Source organism: Melanerpes formicivorus, unplaced genomic scaffold (assembly GCF_026170545.1).
Source record: "Melanerpes formicivorus ecotype bairdi unplaced genomic scaffold, bMelFor1.0.p_v2 SCAF_30, whole genome shotgun sequence".
Classification (NCBI taxonomy): Eukaryota; Metazoa; Chordata; class Aves; order Piciformes; family Picidae; genus Melanerpes; species Melanerpes formicivorus.
Window position 1 is genome coordinate 4,556,122 of NW_027142382.1, and position 23,817 is coordinate 4,579,938.

The window sequence follows — 23,817 nt, forward strand, 5'->3', positions numbered from 1 at the left end:
GAGAATCCTGAGGTGAGTGTAGAATTTTCAAGTGACTGTTCCCCTTTTCAGGGACAAAAGAAATGCTGGCTTACGGCAAGAAAATGTAGCCCTCTGTGTGTCCAGGCTGTTGGAACAGTGCAGTAGCAAGACATAGTCATGCTTGGGAAGAGAGGGTTGGTAGTGGCACTTGAAGCCATGGCATAGTTGGTCATGAGGTGTTGGGTGACAGGTTGGACTTGATGATCTCTGAGGTCTTTTCCAACCTTATTGATTCTATGTACTGCCAGCTGTTATGTCATGTTTTTGGTGTTTGTTTGTTTGCTTTTTTATTAATCAACAACAAACAACAAAACCCCACAAATAAACCACACAACCGAAAAACTGTCAAATGTAATGAAGTAATAAGAACAGAAAGAGATTTCTGGCTGCTAGCATTAACAGGCATCTCCAAAGCATGAGAAGTAGTGGAAAGCTCCCCAATAGGTTTCACTTTTGCCTCTTGAGGTTATGAAGAATGGTGGAAATCTACTCATGTGTTTTATGTGCTTTGATTTTTATTGAGTTGTCGATGTGCAGTTCTGCAAAGGGTTTCTGCATTGCTATCTCTTTGTTCTTCCTCTTGACCTCTACATGAATTCCTCTGTGTGTATGTATGCATGGATTAGAAAAGCAAGGAAAGCTGTCAGGAGTGGGTTTTGTTAACTTTATCTTTACAATTAGATCCTGGATTTTTTTAACATTTTTTTTCCCCTCTCACTACTTGGAGTACATGATGGCTAGGATGGTTCTTTTTTAAATAACTTCCAGTGCTCAAGGAATATGATAGGGTGTTCACTTGGTGTAACTGACACTGTTTTGATAGCTCAAAACTTGGCGAACACCGGTACCGAGCTGTGTGTATATATAGAGAGGTGATATAAATTGCCCTCTTGTGTACATTTCTTAACAGATCAGAAATGTGGCCATTATCTCACTTTTCTTAATCTGAGCAATTCTGTTTCAAAAGGGAAGAAATGAAATGAGAAATTGAAAGATAACTAGGAATTACATGCATTTTATTTTGTAATCATTTACGTTTGTGAAGCAACAAATCCTAAAAAGAGATTGAGACTCTTGAATGTGTCCAGAGAAGGGCAGCAAGGCTGGGGAGAGGCCTTGAGCACAAGCCCTATGAGGAGAGGCTGAGGGAGCTGGGATTGTTTAGCCTGGAGAAGAGGAGGCTCAGGGGAGACCTCATTGCTCTCTACAACTACCTGAAGGGAGGTTGTAGCCAGGAGGGGGTTGGTCTCTTCTCCCAGGGAAGAGCAAGAGGGACACAGTGTCAAGCTGTGCCAGGGGAGGTTTAGGCTGGAGGCGAGGAGAAACTTCTTCACAGAGAGAGTTGTTAGCTGTTGTAATGTGCTGCCCAGGGAGGTGGTGGAGTCACCATCCCTGGAGGTGTTCAAGCGGGGTTTGGACGTGGCACTTGGTACCTTGGTGTAGTAGTCATATGGTCTTGGGTGACAGGCTGGACTTCATGATCTCTCAGGTCTTTTCCAACCTTACTGATTTTATGATTCTATGATCACTTAATTTATATCAAGCATCATTTCAGGGGTCTGCAGCCACCTCCTCTGTGAGGACAAGCTTAAGATTGTTGGGATTGTTTGTCCTGGAGAAGAAAAGGCCCCAGCAAGACCATGTGGCCTTCAGATACTTAAAGGGGGCCTACAGGAAAAAGGAGAGGGACTCTTCATCAGGGATTGTAGTGATATGGTGAGGGTTAATACTCTGAGGGTGCTGATGCACTGGAACAGTTTGCCATAGCAGTGGACTCCCCTATTCCTGGAAGTGTTTGAGGCTGGGTTGCATGGTGCTTTGTGCAGCCTGATGTAGTGAAAGGTGTCCCTGTGTGTGGCAAGGGGATTTGAACTAGATGATATTTGAGATCCCTTCCAACCCAAATCATTCTGTGATTGAATTTCTAGTAGTTAGGGGGCTTAAGTAGCTTGTTTTAATTTCTGACATTGCCAGTGGGCATTGGCATTGTGGAGTGAGTCTGGAGTGAGTGGGATAACTCTTGCATTTGTGACGGTCTATAAAATAAGAGTTATATTTGTATCATCTCTAAGTCTTTTCAGGAACTGAAATTGAAAAGAACATAACTGAACTGAATTGAAAGTACTTGTGAGAGTTAGATGTCATCGTTACCACCTGCAAGTGCAAGGAGCAAATTGGACAAGAACAGTGCAAATCCTGTCTAGACTGAGACAGGCAGATGCATTTATTTATGGAATATTAGCTTTTTATGTGTAGGCATCAATGCATTACTGCTTTATTAAGCAAGCCATGGGACTATCAAATGATAATCTGGAGTTACTTGCTAATGGAAGAAAACCTATTTGAAGAATAGTGTGTAAGAGCAGGAGTGATGTTTTATCTTTACAGTCATTCTAGACTAGTTAGGAAGTGTTTCAGTTCATGAGGTTTGCTCCAGAAATAAACATCATAGTGAATTTAAAGGTTAGCAAAATGGTTGGTTTTAGGTTTTGGGTGTTTTTTATAGGCTTCTTTTTAAAAGAGACTTCTAAAACTTTAAACACCAAACCTTTGAAGTACAAATCACATCTTTCAATATTGAGAAGTTCATGTAAACTAATGAATTTGCATACCTTTTTTTCCCCCTTTTTTTCTTTTCTATGTTAAAATAGGCCTTGATGTCAAAAGTGAAGCATGCCAGCGATTTTTTCGAGATGGGTTAACAATATCTTTCACAAAAATCCTTACAGACGAAGCAGTGAGTGGCTGGAAGTTTGAGATTCATGTGAGTTTTTAAAATTGTGTTTCTGAAAAGCATGGTAGTGAAAATGAGGAAGGAGACTGCTTTGTGACTGTCAGGAGACTGCCGGAACCCAATCTCGTTTTTGAAACTGGTATCGACAGAGAACTTGCAGAACTGTTGTATATGCCGCTCTTGGGAAGGGGGGGAAGTTACCCTCCTAGCATTGTTGCATCTTACTACCTCTGGTGTTTCTTTGGAAGGAACTGAACTTCATATGTTCAGTGGTGCAGGTATTATTAAGCAGTCTTTGGGCAGATGTCTGGAGACTTGCTTGGTTGTATGTGCATGCTAGGACATGAAAACTTGCTTTTTAGTAAAAGCTTTTAACAGCCTAATTTCTGAATGTTTGTAGCAGCTGTCTGAATATAAAACCTACTGGTTGGATGGCTAGTCATGTGCCATTTGAGAAACTGAAGCAAATCTGAGAACAATAAACTTGAAGTAGTTAATAGTTGATGATTTGTGAATATCTCCAATATGAAAAATTATTTGCATCTTTTTTTCGAACTTTAATTTTTAGCTGAAAATGTAAAGTTTGCTTAAGTCTTTATTGAGAGATTCAAATACAGTGTTATAGAACCCTTTTATGCAACTCTGCATGCTAGTTAAAAATGGTTCAGAGTTTCTAGTTCATAACCATTATATGGTCACCAGATGTGTTCTTTGTGGTTTTTATCTTAATAGAGATGTATTATAAACAACACCCATCGACTAGTGGAACTCTGTGTGGCCAAGCTGTCCCAAGATTGGTTTCCCCTTCTTGAACTTCTCGCCATGGCCTTAAATCCTCATTGCAAATTCCATCTATACAATGGTACTCGGCCCTCAGAAACAGTTCCTGCAGGTGTCCAGCTTGCTGAGGATGAACTTTATGCCCGTCCTCCTGACCCACGATCACCAAAGGTATGAGAGCACTTTCAGACCTGTACTTTAAATTTCATGCAGTGTTACATAATTACACAGTAGCCATAAAAAAGTGGTCTTAGCTGGGGGGGGGACGACAGGGGGGAACAGCCCCTTCATTTTTTATATCACTGAGATGATTTGCTGCTTTTGACTTGTAAATTAAATGAGTTAAATTTCCCCTTATAAATCTTTCCAGCTTTGGTTCACAGTCATAGAGCCATAGAATTGTTTAGGTTTGGAAAGGACCTTTAAGATTATCTAGTGCAACCATTAACCCAGCACTGCCAATTCCACCACTAAACCATGTCCCTAAGCACCACGTCTTTGCGTCTTTTAAATACCTATCAAAGTGTGTCATGTGTTTCCATGGTAAGCTGGCACAACTCTATTGGAATGACATTCCTGCTGTGTTAACCAGCATGCTTGCCTTTGGTAGTTGGTGGATTTACCTTCCAAGTCAACATGATTTTGTAGGTGACATTTTGAGGAGGAGATTCTGTGATGAAATAACAAATTTCTTTCACTTTTCTCACAGTTACCAGTGATAAGATAAATAGTTTTAATTGGACATGGCATGCTTGTGTCCATGTGGTTTTGGGAGTTTGGTTTGGATTTTTTGGGGTTTGGTGGAGCTTTTTAGGTTGGTGGGTTTTGCTGGATTTTAGTGGGGATGTTTGGTTGATTTGGGTTACTTTGGAACTAGGAGTGGTGGGTTAGTAATCTGGTCTGGTTCTTGGGTCTGAAGGCAAGTTCACTCTGAATTGTTTTACTTGCTAACAGTTGATTGTGTAAGGACTTTTTTTGTTGAGCAAGTTTTGTTACTGAGAGGCTCTTGGAAGAGGTTTCTAGATGATTGTTTGCAAATACCAGAAAATAACTGTTTATTTTATTGCAGGGCTGGCTAGTAGATCTCATCAACAAATTTGGCACACTGAATGGATTTCAGATCTTGCATGATCGCTTCATGAGTGGATCAGCTTTGAATGTTCAGATAATTGCAGCTCTTATTAAGTAAGTTTTTGAAAACAAAATATTTGTAAAAGTTGGACTAATTTAAATATTTGGTTAGCACCAAGCTTCGTCCTTCTTGAGCCACCTCCCCTCACTCCATCTCTTAATTAGTGCGTTTCCCTTCAGCTTGTCATGCCCTTGTCAATAGACTTTGAGTTCCTTGAATGAATTACTCCTTACTATACTAACCTTACGCAACTACCCCTTATGGCACTTTGATTCCATTGTTGTCTCTTTTGTCTGTTTGTTTTTCTTTTTAGGCCATTTGGACAATGTTACGAATTTCTAACATTACACACAGTGAAGAAATATTTCCTTCCAATTATAGAAATGGTTCCACAATTTTTAGAAAATTTAACTGATGATGAACTGAAAAAAGAAGCAAAGAACGAAGCCAAAAATGATGCTCTGTCAATGATAATCAAATCTTTGAAGAACTTAGCTTCAAGAGTTCCAGGACAAGAAGAAACTGTAAAAAACTTAGAAATATTTAGGTTAAAAATGATACTTAGGTAAGATACTACTCCTAATATGATACACCACTCTTGAGGTGTTGTTTTCCCACACTTCTTACATGGCTTTCTGTTACAGGTTGTTACAAATTTCTTCTTTCAATGGTAAAATGAATGCACTAAATGAAGTAAACAAAGTAATATCCAGCGTGTCATATTACACTCATCGTCATGGTAATCCTGAAGAGGAGGAATGGCTTACAGCTGAAAGAATGGCAGTAAGTTCTCCTCATCAAAATTCATTGAATGTACTTTCCTTCTCTTATATGGCTTCAGTTGTCTAAGTAGCTGTGTATTACAGATCTTGCATACACTGCTGATTTTCTTATCTAGTGTTATAAACAGTAGATACCATGCCATTGTAATAGGTAATTTTAATAGTAGCCTGTCTGTGAAAAATGGCAGTGTTTGTTTCAAAACTGCTATGGAGAATTCTTTTCGGTACTGCTTGAGTAGTATGGTTCTTACTTAGTGGTTTTGGATGTTTTTTTAAATCCCAAACCAAACTCAGATAAAGAGGTGTGATTCATTTGAAAGTTTAGTGCCACTGTAAATAAAAGAAAGAATGTTCATTTAAATACGGATCTAGTCTGGGTTTTGTGCTTCAAGTTAGTTTTTACCCATTAGATGTCTAAGTGACTACTCTGCTTTTCACGTTTCAGGGGCTGGATTCTTTGGTACAAAAAGTTCCATAACTCACATTTTTGTTGTCAATATTTGTATACTTGGACTGTTGTTTCATACTCGAGTGCATATATAGAGGGAACTGTTAAAATTAGCATTTTTAAAGTTAAAGTAATGGCAATTTTATCTTCCTTTTGTTGAAGTTAAATTGTATTAAGTGATTTTTGCACTATTCTGCCCCATCTTTGTGACTAGCTACCTGTCGTGAGGCTTACAATCTGTAAAAGGACACCTGACCAAAAGAAAAAGAGCTGCTGTAGTTTGACTTAAAAATGCAGTAGGAGGAAATAGGCCTCTCTTTTACATACTCACTATAGTTTGGCATCTTAGACAAGATAGATTTGAATATTTAACTAGACTGGCTTGATTATTGTACATCTGCAGTGAAGGAGATGCTACTGGAAGGTTTGATGCTGTGTAACTTTGTTTACTTTTCAATGCTAAAAAACAACGGTGATCTGCTTTAGTCAGAACAAAACATGCATGCCCCTAAACTGACTGTGTCAATGACACCACTGAAAATAACTGCATTTACTTAAATATAACTGGAATATTTTCCTCTAATTCAATTGGAAGCGTTAAAAAAGTCAATCACTAAGTGGCAGTACTTAAATGATGTGGCTGTTCTATTATTCACTCCTGGCTTTCACTGTATGTACTGGGTCAAGGCAATCCCAGGCACAAATACAGGCTGGGCAGTGACTGGCTGGAAAGCAGCCCTGAGGAGAGAGACTTGGGGGTGCTGGTGGACAAGAAGCTCAACAGGAGCTCTCAGTGTGCACTTGCAGCCTTCAAAGCCAATCAGATCCTGGGCTGCATCAGAAGTGTGGCTAGCAGGTCGAGGGAGGTGATCCTCCTCCTCTACTCAGCCCTGGTGAGACCCCACCTGGAAGTACTGTGTCCAGTTCTGGAGCCCCTATTATAAGAGGGATGTGGAGGTGTTGGAAGGTGTCCAGAGAAGGGCCACGAGGATGATCAGAGGGCTGGAGCACCTCTCCGATGAGGACAGACTGAAAGAGTTGGGGCTGTTCAGTCTGCAGAAGAGAAGGCTCGCAGGTGACCTCATTGTGGCCTTCCAGTATCTGAAAGGGGCCTACAGGAAGGCTGGGGAAGGACTTCTCAGGATCTCAGGTAGTGATAGGACTAGGGGGAATGGAATGAAGCTGGAGGTGGGGAGATTCAGGCTGGATGTGAGGAGGAAGTTCTTCACCATGAGAGTGGTGAGACCCTGGAATGGGTTATCCAGGGAGGTGGTCGAGGCCCTGTCCCTGGAGGTGTTTAAGCCCAGGCTGGATGAGGCTCTGGCCAGGCTGATGTAGTGTGGGGTGTCCCTGCCCATGGCAGGGGGGTTGGAACTAGATGATCCTTGTGGTCCCTTCCAACCCTGAATGATCCTATGATACTATATGCTGTAGGCACACCAGTAGAGCTAGAAGTCTTTAAACTCTTCAGGTTTGTTATTTAATGATTTTGAATTGGATGAACTAAAAATTATTCCTTGAATAGAAGAGTTAACTATTCTTCTCACTAGCTTTTTGTGTTTGAAGTTGTTTGACTATCTTTTATGCTTTGAGTTCATGATTTTAATAAGCCTTCTTAAGATATCACAGCAACTAGCATAGTGGAGTATTTAAAATGTAGTTTGGTTTTGGTTTTGTCTTTTTTTTTTTCTGAAAGGAAATTGCAATTGCAGGCAAGTACTTTCCCTCTGTGCTTCATTTTTCTCACTTCTCCCAAATAGAAGATGGCATATACAGTCATTAATATATAACAGGTTGATTTTTATGTTTTTCTTTCTTTTTAGCTTAAATGTCAGTGACAGCACTTCAGTAATTTGAGATGCACTACTTTCTCTTTATATTCAGGAATGGATCCAGCAGAATAATATTTTATCAATTGTACTGAGAGACAGCCTTCATCAACCTCAATATGTAGAGAAGTTAGAGAAGATCCTTCGTTTTGTCATCAAAGAGAAAGCCCTCACTTTGCAGGATCTTGACAACATTTGGGCTGCACAGGTAATTGAGCTGCTTGTCTGCTGGTGCTTGGAAGGGATCTTGTATGTCATGCATTGAGATGATGACTTGTGCTTCTCAAGCTTGGAGTTAGACAAAAGAAAAATTTGAAATCAAATGATGTTTTTTTTTTCTGGGGTCATGAATCTCAAAATTGTCTTCAAATCTCTTCAGTAAAAGGGATCAGCTACACATTTTATGTGAAGTCTAGAGGAGCAGTTTAGATCATGGTACAAAGATTATATTTTCTAAGTGTTAAGGGCCCTCAGTGTTGAGCAAAGTCTAGCTTCTGAAAGAGCATGATGCATTATGACTTAGTAGTTTAAAATGCATGTAAGAACATGCAAGAACATGTAAGAACATGTAAGAGCATGGATTTAGGAAGGGCAGGTCCTGCCTGACCAACCTGATCTCCTTCTATGATCAGGTGACCCGCCTGGTGGATGTGGGGAGGCCTGTTGATGTAGTCTACCTGGACCTCAGCAAGGCCTTTGACACCGTCCCCCATAGCAAACTGCTGGCCAAGCTGTCAGCCCATGGCTTGGACGGGAGCACACTGCGATGGGTTAGGAACTGGCTGGAGGGCCGAGCCCAGAGAGTGGTGGTGAATGGTGCCACATCCAGCTGGCAGCCAGTCACTAGTGGTGTGCCCCAAGGATCAGTGCTGGGCCCTGTGCTCTTTAACATCTTTATTGATGATCTGGATGAGGGCATTGAGTCCATCATCAGTAAATTTGCTGACGACACCAAGCTGGGGGCAAGAGTTGATCTGCTGGAGGGTAGAGAGGCTCTGCAGAGAGACCTCGACAGGCTGGACAGATGGGCAGAATCCAACGGCATGAGATTTAACACATCCAAGTGCCGGGTTCTGCACATTGGCCACAACAACCCCATGCAGTGCTACAGGCTGGGGTCAGAGTGGCTGGAGAGCAGCCAGGCAGAGAGGGACCTGGGGGTGCTGGTTGATGGTAGGCTGAACATGAGCCTGCAGTGTGCCCAGGCAGCCAAGAGGGCCAATGGCATCCTGGCCTGCATCAGGAACAGTGTGGCCAGCAGGAGCAGGGAGGTCATTCTGCCCCTGTACACTGCACTGGTTAGGCCACACCTCGAGTACTGTGTCCAGTTCTGGGCCCCTCAGTTTAGGAAGGATGTTGACTTGCTGGAACAAGTCCAGAGAAGAGCAACAAAGTTGGTGAGGGGTTTGGAACACAAGCCCTATGAGGAGAGGCTGAGGGAGCTGGGGCTGCTTAGCCTGGAGAAGAGGAGACTCAGGGGTGACCTCATCACTCTCCACAACTACCTGAAGGGAGGTTGTAGACAGGCTGATGATGGTCTCTTCTCCCAGGCACCCAGTACCAGAACAAGAGGACACAGTCTCAGGCTGCGCCAGGGGAGGTTCAGGTTGGATGTTAGGAAGAAGTTCTATACAGAAAGAGTGATTGCGCTATGGAATGGGTTGCCCGGGGAGGTGGTGGAGTCGCCGTCATTGAAGGTGTTCAGAAGGAGACTTGACGGGGTGCTTGGTGCCATGGGTTAGCTGTTTGGGTGGGTTGGATTGGTTGATGGGTTGGACACGATGATCTTGAAGGTCTCTTCCAACCTGGTTTGGTTTATTCTAATAAAGGTTTATTCTAATAATAAAGGTTTATTCTAACATGTTGGTAATCTCTAAAGGTCACCACAGTTGTATCCATTCTTCTGGACAGAGCACTATTAATAAGAGTTATAGAAATGACTGTTGTAGAAATTATTTAACAGCAAATTCTTTGTGTTGCAATGATCATTTTTGAAAAATTACAGATTTTGCAATACAGACTTGTTCTCAGATGATTCTGTGAAGCTGAGCTTCCTAGCTGTGCCTGTGTGAAGTTTAGCACCATACAAAATTCACTTGCAGCTGAAAACACAAGTTCATTATTACTTACTGAGTGGACATGAAATAAAAGGTCACTTAAGAATAGAAACAAGCATGAGTACTTATGTCCTTGCTCATAAGTAATTGGTAGTGAAACTCTAATAATTCACTAGTACAAGTAAGCTCTTGAGCCAGTCTTTCAAATGTGGGAAGGCTAAACCAGGTTTCCAGGATAGAGGGCTGTACTGGTTTTGGCACAGGTAGAGTTAAATCATAGTAGCAGATATGGGGCTGTGTAGGTGAAGCAAAAGATTTTCCTTTTAAACTCTCCATCTCAAACCTTACGTTTTCTCACACTCTTCTGATCCAATCCCTATTCACCTGTAGTGGAGAGTGTGAGTGAGTGGCTGTGTGGTGCTTACTTGCCAACTGGGGTCATACCACAGCAAGGACTAATACAGGAATTGGGCAGTATTATATCCTTAGTTCACCTGTGTTAACACTGTCCTGAAACTGACAATTTGGCTGACGTGGACTTGTGCAGATGTCCCTATTTTCAGGTGCACTGATACCAAGTTATATTTAAAGCACTTGGAACTAACTGCAGTAGTGTAGGATTGACTTTGAGCTCTTTGGTCTTTAAACTAACTACAGAACCTCTTGACTTAAATTCCAGCCTGATAGTAATTGCCCTGGCTGAAATTCAGGAAACTCTTTATTATTTTCTTATTATCCCTAAATACTCTTTGAAAAATTACATTATGTGACAGAGCAGTACACAGATCACTTGAATTGGATTCTGTCATCATAGTGTTTTCATCCTTGTAAGAAGTCTGTAGGGACAAGGCAGCTTAGATTATTTTGCTGCTAGTGCTCTTGGTTTAGCTATATTAGAGCCTCACCTTTTATAAGGAAAATTCTGAAATTTGTAAACAAGTCTTCCAAGCAGTTGTGTTACTCATAGTGCCTGCAAATGGGACATGAGGATAAACTAATTTAAACAAAAATCTTTACCCTTCCAAAAGGTTGTGAAAGATATTGCAACCTTTTAAAAGGTAGGGATAGCCCCCCCCAAGGAGTTGGGGGCTGGGGGGAAGGAAGCAAATCTTCCTCTTCTTTTGCCTACAGTTCAGTAGTTGCCACAGTGCACTTGCTGCAGTTTTGTCCTGCAGTTTTTTTATGTGAAAGTTGAATTCAGTAAGCCTTATTCAGATAGGTGGTTTCACTGTGGCTTTGGCCATGGAATTAAAAGAGACTAAAATGTAGGAATACTAAAATTTGCTAATAGAGAATGATTCTTCCCAGCTTCACTACTTCCTGTGTTTAATAGTTTTTAAAAGTTCTTATTAAAGGACAGCTTCTAAGAGCAGCTGGAGCATGAAATTCAGTAGCGAGGAGTTGACTTACTGTGAAGCTTTATATAACAGGCAGATTATTTTAGCTCTGGCTCAATGCGACAACAAAGTGGCCTTGCTTTCAGATGAGAGCCATTGTGTTGCTGCCTGGGTTTAGAGGGTGAGCATGCACGAACTTACAGTTGGTATTACAGGAGTGCATTCAGAATCTCAGTATAGAGCTAGAAAAAAAATAAGTAGTTTATGAAAAGTAATAAAGGTCATGCTGTTTGTGCCTGTAGAAGGCAACATAAGATTAATTGCAGTGTTTTAATGTCTTACAAAGTGAGTGCTCACAAAATAGAAGTGCATTTAATTCAAGAAATCTAAGTTTCTAAAGGCAAGAATTAAGTTGCAGCCTGTTGAGTTGTAGGGAAGCGTCCAGCTGGACAAGAAATAAAACTGCAGAGATTAGTGCTGGGGTCTCATTTTGGAGCATTAACTAGAATGTTACAGGCACTTCCCTGTTTCTGCACAGCAAGCTGACCGTTCACACACCAGGTTCCTTACCTCCTCCTACTGTCTTGTGCTGCTTCCCCATCCTTTTCTGTTGAGATCATCCTCAGGCCCGTTAAAAACCTGAGACAAGATTGTTCTTACTCTTCTTGCCTCCTGTCCTAAGCAGCTGTGCATACTTCTTCTGTTTGTTGTATTGTAGATATTTTTTCGGCCCTGTATCCTCTCTTTTCTTTGTACCTAGAAAATAATCTGATATGAGGAAAAAAAATGTTTTGCAAAATGGAGTAAGTGGTTCAGTAATTCCCTCTGTCATAACCTGACCCATAACATGAAAACTAACCTTCCTACTTAGTTTGCTTTTAGTAAAGAACAAATTTTGTCACATTATAAAGAATTTATGGTGCAACATGTTGCAAAGCTATTAGTCTCTTGTTTTTTTTGGTTTTGAGTGAACTACTGATGGAGGCTCTTAGAAGGAAATGAATTTCAAAACTTATGCATGCATTTTTAATACTGTACAAGATTAATGGCATCAGAGTTTGTTTTCTAGGTATTTGGTTTACAATTTTTTACTCTGCACTTACAGGAAGCATTTGTACAGTAAAGCAGCTATTGATTCACATAGTCCAAAATCATTGGTTTTGAGTGGGGATTTAAAGTACAGGATGCATTTTCCAGTCTGGGCATGTAGGAAGAAAATTTACTTCTCACCCAGAGTTAGCATTGTGCTAGCTGTTTTTTCTTTATTATTTTCCTCCTTAAATGTCAAAATTGTGACATATACCAAACTCATTTAAAACTGTGTCTAGTATATAACTCAACATCTAGCCATTAGTTTGATTGTTAGGCTTTGGAAGTTTATTAGCTGCGGGACTTAAAAATGCCGTCTGATAAAAAGTTGTTGGTAATAGCTTCAGTTGCCAACAAATCCACTGGTACACAGGAAGTACTTCAGCCTGAGAAACTCTGGAAATACTACAAATTATTTTACAGCTTAAAACACTTCAATGACTTTCATTGAGGAAGTGGATTTGGAGTCTTGTCTTTTTTAGAAAGAAAAGCAAAAGTACATACAATGTAAATGCTGATTTGTAAGGTAAAATGCCCTTGCAGGTTTTATTGTCTGCTTTCCCAGCATGATTTTGATAAAACAGTATATAATGTGACACTGCAGTATTTGTATTCTAAGTAAGTGCTACTTGTGTGCATGCAGAGCACACTGAAATACTTGCCCACGCAAGGAAATCTAAATACTGTGATTTTCCAGTGAAGTGAGTATCCAGCTTGCCACACTGCTCCCACAGCATCACCTTTTCTTGCTGACCACCTCAGTCTTTTTGTAATAAATGATGCAGTGTCTTGCTGCTTGACTTAATTATGGATTGCCACAAAAGTTGATTCCTTTTCTCTCTTTGACAGGCAGGAAAACATGAAGCCATCGTGAAAAATGTACATGATCTCCTTGCAAAATTAGCTTGGGATTTCTCACCTGAACAGCTTGATCACCTATTTGATTGTTTTAAGGTAACTGTGTCTTGGCTGTGTTCAGGAAATGGGTTGTGATGGTGGATACAGATTTGTGACTCAAGGTCTACTTTCTAATTATTTTAGATACAGACAATTTCCTTATGTTGAAAGACTTCTTAATGGGTAGCACCAGTCTGTAATTATTATTAGAAATGCTGGGTTGTGCTAGATTCTTTAATGAGCATTTGCTGTGAGATTTTCTTCCTGTCTAAACTAAAGATTAGTTAGGCTAGTTTAATTGACAGTTTTGTTTTCTGCTTTGAATGCTTTTTGGGTAATGCACATTTGTTGAGGCCTGTATTATTAAAATAATATTTAGCAGGTTTTGGAATACTGAATTTTATAACTAAAATGAAGTTCTTTATCTTAAATACCTTTTGGCAATTGTTCCAAATTATTAAGTGTTGGTGATTTAGTAAATACTACTTTTGATCTTTAAGTAGAGGACATTGAGGAATTCTGTTCCCCACTTCCCCAACTTCATCATGCAATAATTTTTCTCTAATTGACATAGATACAGAATGAAGCCATCCCAGGAATACCGTGTTGAATGTATAGAAACATAGCATTTGATTGAAATCCCCAAACAACTTGTTCCTGGCTCTTTATGTATGCTGGCAACATTTGTAGCTTCCAGTAGTGGTGCTGTTTCTGTTTCTGTTCTGTGTTTCTGTTTCACTTCTAGGAGATGATTTGCTGTAGTTAGAAAATGCAAATCAGCTTTGTGGACCCTCTTTTTTCTGGTGTTAGATAAATGCATTATTGTCACGTTTCAGCTTACATGCAGTTTGTGCTCTGATTAATGGGAGTTCTCTAGTTGGGTGAATGGGGGTCTAATGTTCCACAATCCAGATACTGAACTAAGTGCTCAAAAATTCTGTGTGTTCAGTATCACAAATTTTGTCTGACATGAATATAAATTAATGTTTTGTTGGAAGCTTACTGGGGAAAAGGTTAATGTAATGCAGAGTGTGTTTGTTTCGGTCAGATTTAGAGGCATAAGTGATATTAGAATTGTACTCATTTAGTGCTTATAAATTACTGAAGAAGTCTTTTAAGTATAGGACTTTTGAGACAGCATTTGTGAGAACAGTTATTTTGACTGTTGGTGAGCTTGTCAGTGGTAATGTTTGCTTTTTTTATTTGAAGATGCTTCTCTTTTTTGTCTGAAGTCGAGAACACTTCAGTTCTGAACACTGGAAGAGCTATTTAATTGTGTATGACTTGTTACTGCTGTTTATTTTTAATGAAAGATAGGTGAAAGTTCTTTACAGAGTTGCTTTGCTTCATTGTTGCATCAAAATATTTTCTTAGGCAAGTTGGACAAATGCGAGCAAGAAACAGCGTGAGAAACTGCTTGAGTTAATTCGTCGTCTCGCAGAGGATGACAAGGATGGTGTAATGGCACACAAGGTGCTGAACCTCTTGTGGAATTTGGCTCATAGTGATGACGTACCAGTCGATATCATGGACCAGGCTCTTAGTGCTCATATTAAAATCTTAGATTACAGCTGTTCACAGGTGAGTCATCTGGTATGTTCTATTGCAAAATCAGTTTCCTCCCGTCCCCTATGAAAAATTTGAGGCATTTGGTGATTTAACAGTTGTGTTCTTTGTCATGGATTCGTATTGCTGTACCAACATCCAGGTACTTAAAAAATATTACAGGACATGTTTTAAATAACAAGGTTTGTGGTTTAATTGGAGAGAGAGAAATTAATCAGATTGTGTGTCTTGTTGCAGTTGGCAACATACTGTAATGACCATGTCTGGGAATTGGAAAAGAACTCTACCCCAGACCCTGTCCTGTGTTCATTTTATTCTGTACTCAATGATGCTAATTTTTTTTGCCTTTTTTACAGTAAGTCCTTATGTTTCCCTGCTTTCATTAGAAAGGGCCTAGCAAAGGACAGTGAGAACTGTTACAAGTTCTCCTTGCCCACCCAAGCTTCTGTTGTGGCTCAAAATTAATTCATTATCTGTCTTGGCAAACACTGGTAAGGTTTTGTTTCTTAGTTGTTAAGAAACAGTTTCTCATTCAGTTTACTCTGAGTACCAGTGAGCAGAAATAAATGAAAGGGAAAGATCAAATTATTTAAACTGATGAGCCTAGCTAGCTACAGGCTTTTTTGAGTAGCTATTGAATGCCTCAAGGCAGAGAGTTTTTTAACACACCTACAGCTTCTCTCAACATACCATGCTGCTCAGACTCTTTTCTTACGCACTTATGCTTCAGAACTGATTTTTTCTAGTATTTGTGGGGCTTTGTATGTTCTGTTCTGTCTTGGAAAGAAGCAAAGAGGATGGTGATAGTTTCTGCAATGGGCTTTATTTTGATTATAAATGCTTATTCTTCAAGGATCGAGATACACAAAAGATCCAGTGGATAGATCGTTTTATAGAAGAGCTTCGCACAAATGACAAATGGGTCATTCCTGCTCTGAAACAAATTAGAGAAATTTGCAGCTTGTTTGGTGAAGCACCACAAAACTTAAGGTAAGAACAGACTGCAAATAGCATTTTGTCTGTTAAAAGTTAAAATTTGCCTCGTTCCAACCCATTTAACTTTTAGGTAAGATTATAACCTGTGTTTAAAGAAAAACCTGAAGAACACCTTCAGTGTGTGTAAATAGCCTCTAAAAAAATCAGACAGAGCATTAACTATTTCCTTGAATGTACTTTTACTAATCCTTAGAACAGTAGTCTTAATTTGTGGAACAGCTGGGTTTATTTTTCTATTATCCATGGACCTTCCTGCATGACAATGGTATTAGATTATGAAACATACAGGCGTTTTAGGTGCATACATGTATGTATGCATACACATACCCATCCATCCTTATTCTGTGATGATAAATGTATGCAGGTCAGCTAGTTTATATACTTGAGAACAAATGTGACTTCTGTTGTCTGGGAAAAATACTCTACTGATTCTCTGTCCTGAATAGAAAAGGTTAAAAATGCTTTGGGTTTGCTTTGTTGGTTTGGTTGGTTTGGTTGGGGATTTTTCGGTTTTGTGAGGTTTGGTTTTGTTTGTTTGCTTGTTTTTGAAAGGAAGGAAAAAAGAAGAGCCTTTGTCTCTTTGGGAGTCCTGTGATTGTTTTCATTATTTTCGTTATTTGTCTTTTCACTATAGAAATATCTGAGATTCTGTGCCTCTGACAGTTGTTTTTAGTATTATCCACATCAGTGTTTTTACCAGCTCCAGAAAAATGTTTGCTTATCAGTGTTGCCTCATTGCTTTAATTCTTGTAAGCGGACAAACTATTGAGAGCAATGTTACTGTTAGAGTCTACTTACAAGAAGGCTCAGGGTAGGGAAAGGTAAAGAAAATAGGCCTTCAGTTGACATTCCATATTCTTACTACCAGTATAAGGAGCTGTGATAGTAATTGCATTCCTGGCTTTTGGAGGTTTCTTTATTTGTTTATTTTGCAACATCATTGTCAATTTTCATGACATTTTATCCTTTACATTTTAACATTAATGCTTGTTTAAGTTTTTTCCAACAAGGTCACAGTACTGCCTGCTTTTTAGCAGGTAAGTCTGTTTTATGTGTCTTAGAATCCTTAACCTTTTATACACTGTAAGTTTCTGGGTGTATGTAGCTATCTAGTTATTCATAGTACTTGTTCAAGTTGAATGCTTTTTAACACAGTGCCTTGACAAAGAGGCTTTGCTTTGAGGAATTACTGAAGCGGAGCCCATTCAAGGCACTGATGAAGTTGGTGCTCTGAATTAACCTTGGGAGGAACCTAACTGCTTTTGCTTGTGGAAATGAAGTTCCTTGTATGGCATATGTACAGTTAGATGACTTGAATATCTCTCTCATTTTTTATGCAGAATTTAAAAACACATGGAAGGAAAGTAAACATAAAAGTCCCTTGATTAAAACCTTTACTTGTAAAGACCTCTTCAGTGAACAACCCTTTGATAGCAAGATACTATTGAGGGAGGTTTTTTCCTTAGGTAGTATTGCTGCCTAGATTACTGGGAAACCTAGTGAGTGAAAAACATCATTACTGAAAAAAACATCAGTACTGAGTGACTTTCTAGTCAGTCCTCTGCATTTTCCAGTAATTCTTAACATGGATACAGTTTGGAAATTGTAACTTATACATCCAATACCTTGTTCCTTTCAGTTTGCCTTGTCTGACTTAAAACTTTAGTCTCTAATGACCTTACAGAATTTGAGTCAAAAGTAGATCAGGAGTTTGTGACAACTGTCTCAAAACCATTTCACAGAGCTTTGTGTACGAGAATCCCGTCATCTGTTTGTTACTCTCTTGGGGTGGTTCAGTTGATTGTCACTGGCAATTGAAAGTTCTGTCCAGAACAGCTACGGTTACGGATTCTTGGCAGAAAGTATAATTTATCTTATGTTATAGGCACTGCAGAAATTCTTTGGAGGAAGTCTTTTTGTTGCAATTGAGCAAAGTGACAGATTGGTCATACAATTGCTTTTGCAAAACTTAATTCCTTTACCACAAAGAAATGCTGCATATTGTGTGAAAATTAGTTTAATCAGAATTGCAGCAGCATAACAAAACAAGTTTTATTTAGGTACTTATTAAGGAGTAGTCAACTTTATTACTCAACATACTGGCCTTTAGTGTATTTTCTGTGTAGAGCCTCCAATTAACCAATTTCAAGCACTTAAGTTTGACCTTTGTCTACTCAAGCAGTGTAAGATTGGTCTCCTAAATTACTTGCCCAGAAGAATTAACTAAACAGTTAGTGTACCTTTCCTTCAGAGTCTAGTGGTTTGGTTAGTGCTTTAAGGCAAAAATGATGCTAACTTCAGATCACTTCTTAGCCTTACTAGTAAGATTTGATGGTTTTGGTCACTGCTCTCTGGACCCACAATGTCTGCTTGTAGTGGTGCATAGCATTTGTTCATCTGTAACTCTCTACTTCAGAAGCTGAGAATGTGCAGTCTTATGCTGGGCAAGGTATAGGTGCAGATAAGTAATTTGTTTTTAAAGGAGTTGAAATTGAGATGTATGGAACGTTGCCAGTGCAAATACTTTTCTATCAAATAAACATGCATTCTAACTATGAAATGTCCTTTGCAGTATTTCCAGAGTGCTTTGGTATCCATTTCAAAACACTGACTTTTCGCTGGCTTTTTATAGCCACTGAGTGAAAACACAGTGGAGAGTTTTGGTGTTAACGTCAATTTTTCACGGTCCTTAGTTATTATTAAAGGAATATGTCCCAGTGGTAACATCACCATATAGTCTGTTCTGATGCTTCAGGAATAATTTTATAGTTGCACATGGAGTTTCCTTTAATTTTAGAAAGCATGCTAGAAAGTCTTGTCAACATTTTCTATCTCTAAAGACAAGTGTTTTGTCTTTTGATTCATGCTGGCAGATGATCAAGATAACATCTCTAATCTGCCTCATAAATACTATTTAACAGCTCATATAACTCCAGTTACTAAAACTATTCAGCTTTTAGAAGTAGTTGCTTACCAAGATGAATCCTTGTATCCAAATTTACTGTGTGCACGTGTGTAAGGGGAAAAACAAACGATATCTAGTGCAGATTTTAGTCTTTTGGTGATACCTTTATTAAGACTGATACAAATGCATAACATTAAGAGCATATAGTTATGCAGTTCTAACACCTTGATTCTGCAAAACACTCCATCTTGCTCCTGCTTTTTCATTCAGTTGTTTCATCCTGTGTGTTTTGCATATAGTCAGTGTTCTTACTTACTGCTGTCCTTTGTAAATGCATGCCTCTATCTAGAGGTAGCATCTTGGGTAGCTGCTAAAATAGAGGCATCCAGTCTTTTCCTGTTTTTGCTGCTGGTTTGTGCTGAGCAAGGAGGGTTAGTGGAGATGGAATGAAATGTAATTGGAAAATTTCTCAAAGTGAAAACAGGATGTTCTCTCTGGGTGTATGATGTTGTGTATGTTTTCTTCCTTTATGCTTCTATCTTTGCTTTCTTTCAAACAAGTAGTCTTTTTAAAAGACAATTAGTGTTAAGTACCTCTTTCAAGCTGTTTTGGAAAGCTCTGCATAATGTGAAAGTTAATCTTGTGCTTAGCAGGCCAAATTCTGTTAGTTGCAGATAAAATTATTGGAAGGGCATTCACGACTTCGGTCTTTGAAACCCAGCACGTCAGTGGTCTTTGGCCCAATGAATCAATTTTTCTGCTGTTGTTACATCTACAGTGAAATGTGGTTTATCAGCTGCAAGATTGTTACCAGCTGATGCTGGAACTGGAATTTCTTGCCTTCCCTACTGTTCTCACAATGTGTGGCAATACTGTAGAATGCTGTAGGTCATGTAGTTATGGAGAGCCTGTTTTCAAGGAAGCAATTTCTGTATGCAATACATCCTGCTAATTCTGGAGTCTTAATTTCTTAAGTGCTGAATAAAAGGATAACAGCTTTGAAATCACACCTGTATTTCTTCTGGGCAGGCTTGGATTTTCAGGGTGGCAAATGAGAAATGCCTCTCTTCCCACCTCATGCCCTGTTTTTTTGTTGGTTTTGTGATTCTTTGTTTGTTTGATGGTTTGGTGTGGGGTTTTGGTTTGGTTTTGTTTTACTTTTGTTTTGTTGGGTTTTCTTTTGTTGGGATTGGTTGGGGGTTTTGTTTTCTTGTATTTTCCTATCTTTACCATGGAAGAGCAGCACAGGTTTGCATTGTTTATGCAGCCAAGATTGGTGTTCTGAGCTACAGAAATTATGGCCTTGTGAGACTCTTCTGCAGCGATGATTAGTCCCTGAGTTGTAGAATTCGATAGTGTTCATGGTTCCCTATTTTCTCTTGTGGTTAACTCGTGTAATGTAAGTATGTCTGTTATTCAAGAAAAGCATTTTTGGTGAGATCTTGATAGTAGACTTAAATCATCATCTAATTATCTGGAGTATTTATTTTCTATTTTATTCTTAGACTACATGCCCTGTGTAACTGTGCTTTTTTATGTTTGTGCCAACATTCTTTTTCTGATAGATATTGTTAGGAAGAAGACCCCACAAACAGACAAACAAAAACCAAAGCAGAACCAAAACCAACCAACCAACCAGGCAAACCTCCCAAAACAATGCAGAGTTGTGCAACTTGTTTTGAGTTATTGAAATAATTGATGTGGTTATTAGCTAGTGTTGTTTTACATTAATTTTAAGACCATGACCTTTCATTTTGAAAATGGATTGGTTTAACTTAATGTTTTAATATTAAGTTTAGAAAATAATATTAGTTAGAGAAGAAACTGTGCTTATGCTTATTGTAGTCATACTACCGTTGAAGGTCTATTACCTTTACTGTATGCAGTTTGTGGGCAAGTATTTCTGTTCCTGTCTTCCTGCAGATAACTCTCCCTCCAGCACTTAGCTACTCAGATTCCTTTGATGTTTTCCATGCATACTGTAACTGTATAATCCTCATAAATTGACTGGTTTTAGTAACTGGTAAGAAATGTTAAAGTGTCAGAAGGAAAAAAAGAACACCAGAGTGCTTTCTATTAGAGATCTTCTAGGAAAACTTGGTTCTTGCATCAAAGATGAGCTTCTTAAATTGGTTTCTGAACAGTTAGGTGCAAGACTTCCTTGCTTTTCTTGTAACATTTGTATTTTAATTTCAGTCAAACTCAGCGAAGTCCCCATGTGTTTTACCGACATGACTTAATCAATCAGCTCCAGCACAATCATGCCCTAGTTACATTGGTTGCAGAAAATCTCTCTGCCTATATGGAAAGCATGAGGCAGTATGCTAAAGGTAAGTTTTAAAGTAAAAATTGCCTCATAAATAGAGTGTATGAAAACGTGAGGTGAAAATGGAGTTAAAAGTAAATCCTTACAATGAAGTGACTGTGGAGGTGGGGCTGATGGCCTTGTGGTGTCTGATTGGGCAAGCATAAAATGTTGACATTTTATTTCATAATTGAAAATGTGTTTTCCAGCAGAATATGAGGAAGTGGCAGCTGTTGTGTATCTGTGAATTAATAAACATCAACTTGCCACTGTAGTAGTTATTTTTGTGAAAGTCCCAATAATAATGTTAGATTTTGTCCTACTTCTGGTTTTGAAATTGTGTAGGCTCTTTTGAGATTGGTTTTAATCACCCCTAATGGAAGGACAGGGTTTGGAATTTGTCAGGAAGTACTACTTTAAACCACTATTTCTTTTTACCATGCAATTCCCATTTCTGTTTAGTTGCTTTTTTCACTGCATTTGTTATCAGCAATACTTTGTCAGCATATCATATTAGTAGTCACATACTTGAGGCTAAACTCAACCCTTTGCCTTCGCTAAAGAACTTACATTTAATGCTGAGTTAGCTTTCTAGCTACAGAAGTAGGAAAGGGGAAGTGAAGGAGACTTGTGGACTAGGAAAGTCCGTGTTACACTGAACCATAGTATTTTAATATATTGGTTTAAGCCAACAGAAGTGAGAGAGGGAGATCTATGCTCTCCTCCAACTACTTTATTGACTGGAGCTAGAGACCATTCTCCCCTCCATCATATCATCCTTACAGGCCTTTAATTACGTCTCAAATATGAGACAGTATGTTACATTGAAGTTCAGTGTAGAGGTTCAGAGAGGATAGGCTATTTGGATGTTATAAAGCATGTCTGTGTCTTCCATTTTCAGGGTGACTTGCTAGGACTCCTTTAATTTTGGAATTAGTTTAACTCTGGAGAACTTAATATATCCAAAATGCATCCTTGAAGATGTGTTAGAATAGTGGTGCTATATGAAGATGAGGGCTTCAGTGAGGTATAGGTCAACGAGAATGACATGTAACAAGTTAAACAGCTCTTTTTCTTCCTTGAAGTGACACAAAAATGCAGTTTAATTTATGACAAATTTCTCAGCTATGTGGATAGCTTAGAATCTATGATTCTAGGATGTTCTCTTTCTCTTGGGCTTTGGCCACTTACGAAATCTAGGGTTTGAACTCAGAGTTAGAAAGGAAACCTAATCAGCAATTATATTCTAATGCAGTATTGTCTTTGTCCAAAAATAACCTACACATACTATTAATGTATGAACTGATATTCACTAAGTTGAATTATTCTTGAGCTCTGAAGCTGAAAGGTCATGTTTGACAATATTGTTTACTCATCAAATTGTTGATGACTTTGGCAGAAAATTAGGCTGATAACCTGCAAGATTCTTTTAATGTGCCCAAAACACACTCCCATTGCCCTGTCCCTCCCTAACCATAATGACTCCTTAAAGCAGTGATATAAACATTTTCAGCAGGACAGGAGTTAAGGTGTGCAAGGAGTTAAAATGCAATCTAATTACAAAGCAGTTAAATTGCTGCAATACTTCTACTTGTTTGCATCAGAGTGCAGGTGAACAATAGCGTGGATTTTTTACTAGATGCTTTGTTATGGGATTTAAGGGCAGCCAGAGGGAAAAAAACTACTAATATTCCAAATACTGTAGCAAGAGTGTCATACACAATACTAAACAGAGTAGAATATAGAGATCATAGGGAAAACCCCACCAATCTGGTTACCCACAGATCTTTCTGACACAGTTAGTGCCTCAATTACTGTAGTTGACAATTTCTGGTTAATGGTAATTTTGCATTTACCATACTTTTTATTTTCTTTGAAGGCTTCCATATTTGTGTTCTATAATGGAGAACAGTGCTCCTATTATTCTGTTATCCACTGGTGGATATTATTTTCAGTCATTTATTTTTAATTGTTTGCCTTTTTAAGGCCAGTCTGTTTCAGAGTTTTTTTTTCTATCTATGATTTTCTGTTCTTCTGAAGTCACCCTTTTCTCCATCTCTGCAAAGTTCTCCATGAGATGAGAGAACTGCTATTGCACTGTGTAGTCCTGAAGGAGGTGACAGTTTCATCTTCATGACTATTTATCCAAGACTATTTGAAAATGTTAGTTCTCCTTTCTGTTTTGTTCTTCTGAAATAAATAAAATCTCAAGTGTTAATGAGTTGTGTAGAAATTGAACTATATAATCATCATAATTAATACATTCTCAACCAGTCCTTTTTATAATCTGTAGCTTCTCTGTTTGTTCTTCTGTTCCTGGATATAGAAAGAACTGTTAAGGAGATCACGCTTGGGCTTGCTGTGGGATGCGCAGTGGAGAAAACAAGTTGGGCAAATAAAGAATGATGCTAGGATGGAGAATGTTTAGAAAAACTTTTTTTTTTCCTAGTAATTTAGAGCTTTTCAGATTTCTTAAGTATGTACATAGTATGCCTTTGGGCAACTGACTGGCTTTTAGTGCTTGAATTATTCTGTCATTGCCCCTATTGGTGGTTGTGTCTGTGACTTAATTCAGGGGGGAAAAAAGCCCAGATATTCCCCATAGTTTAAACAAGCTAACTCTCTCACCACCTTCTCCCAAATAAAACAAACAAAAAACCTACCCCACACTTGGAGTAATTAGTTACAATCTCTCTGCAACGGGATGTAATTGTCAGACTCGCAGCTTATTTTTCAGGTTCTCCAATACTTAACTCATTTTTATTGTGTTACTTCAGAATTTTACTCACTCTTGATATTTCCCATTTGTGCTCACTTACTAGGATTATAATTTAAATTTTTGAAGGGTTTGTGCTGGTCATGGTATCATAGTATCAGTCAGGGTTGGAAGGGACCACAAGGATCATCTAGTTCCAACCTCCCTGCCATGGGCAGGGACA

General features: G+C 38.8%; 1 protein-coding gene across 2 annotated transcripts in view; it reads left to right on the forward strand.

Annotated features, from left to right (window-relative positions):
- USP9X (ubiquitin specific peptidase 9 X-linked) overlaps window positions 1-23,817 on the forward strand; it is a 104,721-nt gene that overhangs the window by 25,527 nt on the left and 55,377 nt on the right. For both annotated transcript variants that reach the window (XM_068155095.1, XM_068155096.1), the window contains exons 5-14: window positions 2,673-2,785; window positions 3,488-3,706; window positions 4,605-4,720; window positions 4,981-5,232; window positions 5,312-5,450; window positions 7,782-7,934; window positions 13,059-13,163; window positions 14,481-14,687; window positions 15,526-15,662; window positions 20,770-20,903. In XM_068155095.1, coding sequence (XP_068011196.1) covers window positions 2,673-2,785; window positions 3,488-3,706; window positions 4,605-4,720; window positions 4,981-5,232; window positions 5,312-5,450; window positions 7,782-7,934; window positions 13,059-13,163; window positions 14,481-14,687; window positions 15,526-15,662; window positions 20,770-20,903 — 1,575 coding nt within the window. The remainder of the gene's footprint in view (window positions 1-2,672; window positions 2,786-3,487; window positions 3,707-4,604; window positions 4,721-4,980; window positions 5,233-5,311; window positions 5,451-7,781; window positions 7,935-13,058; window positions 13,164-14,480; window positions 14,688-15,525; window positions 15,663-20,769; window positions 20,904-23,817) is intronic.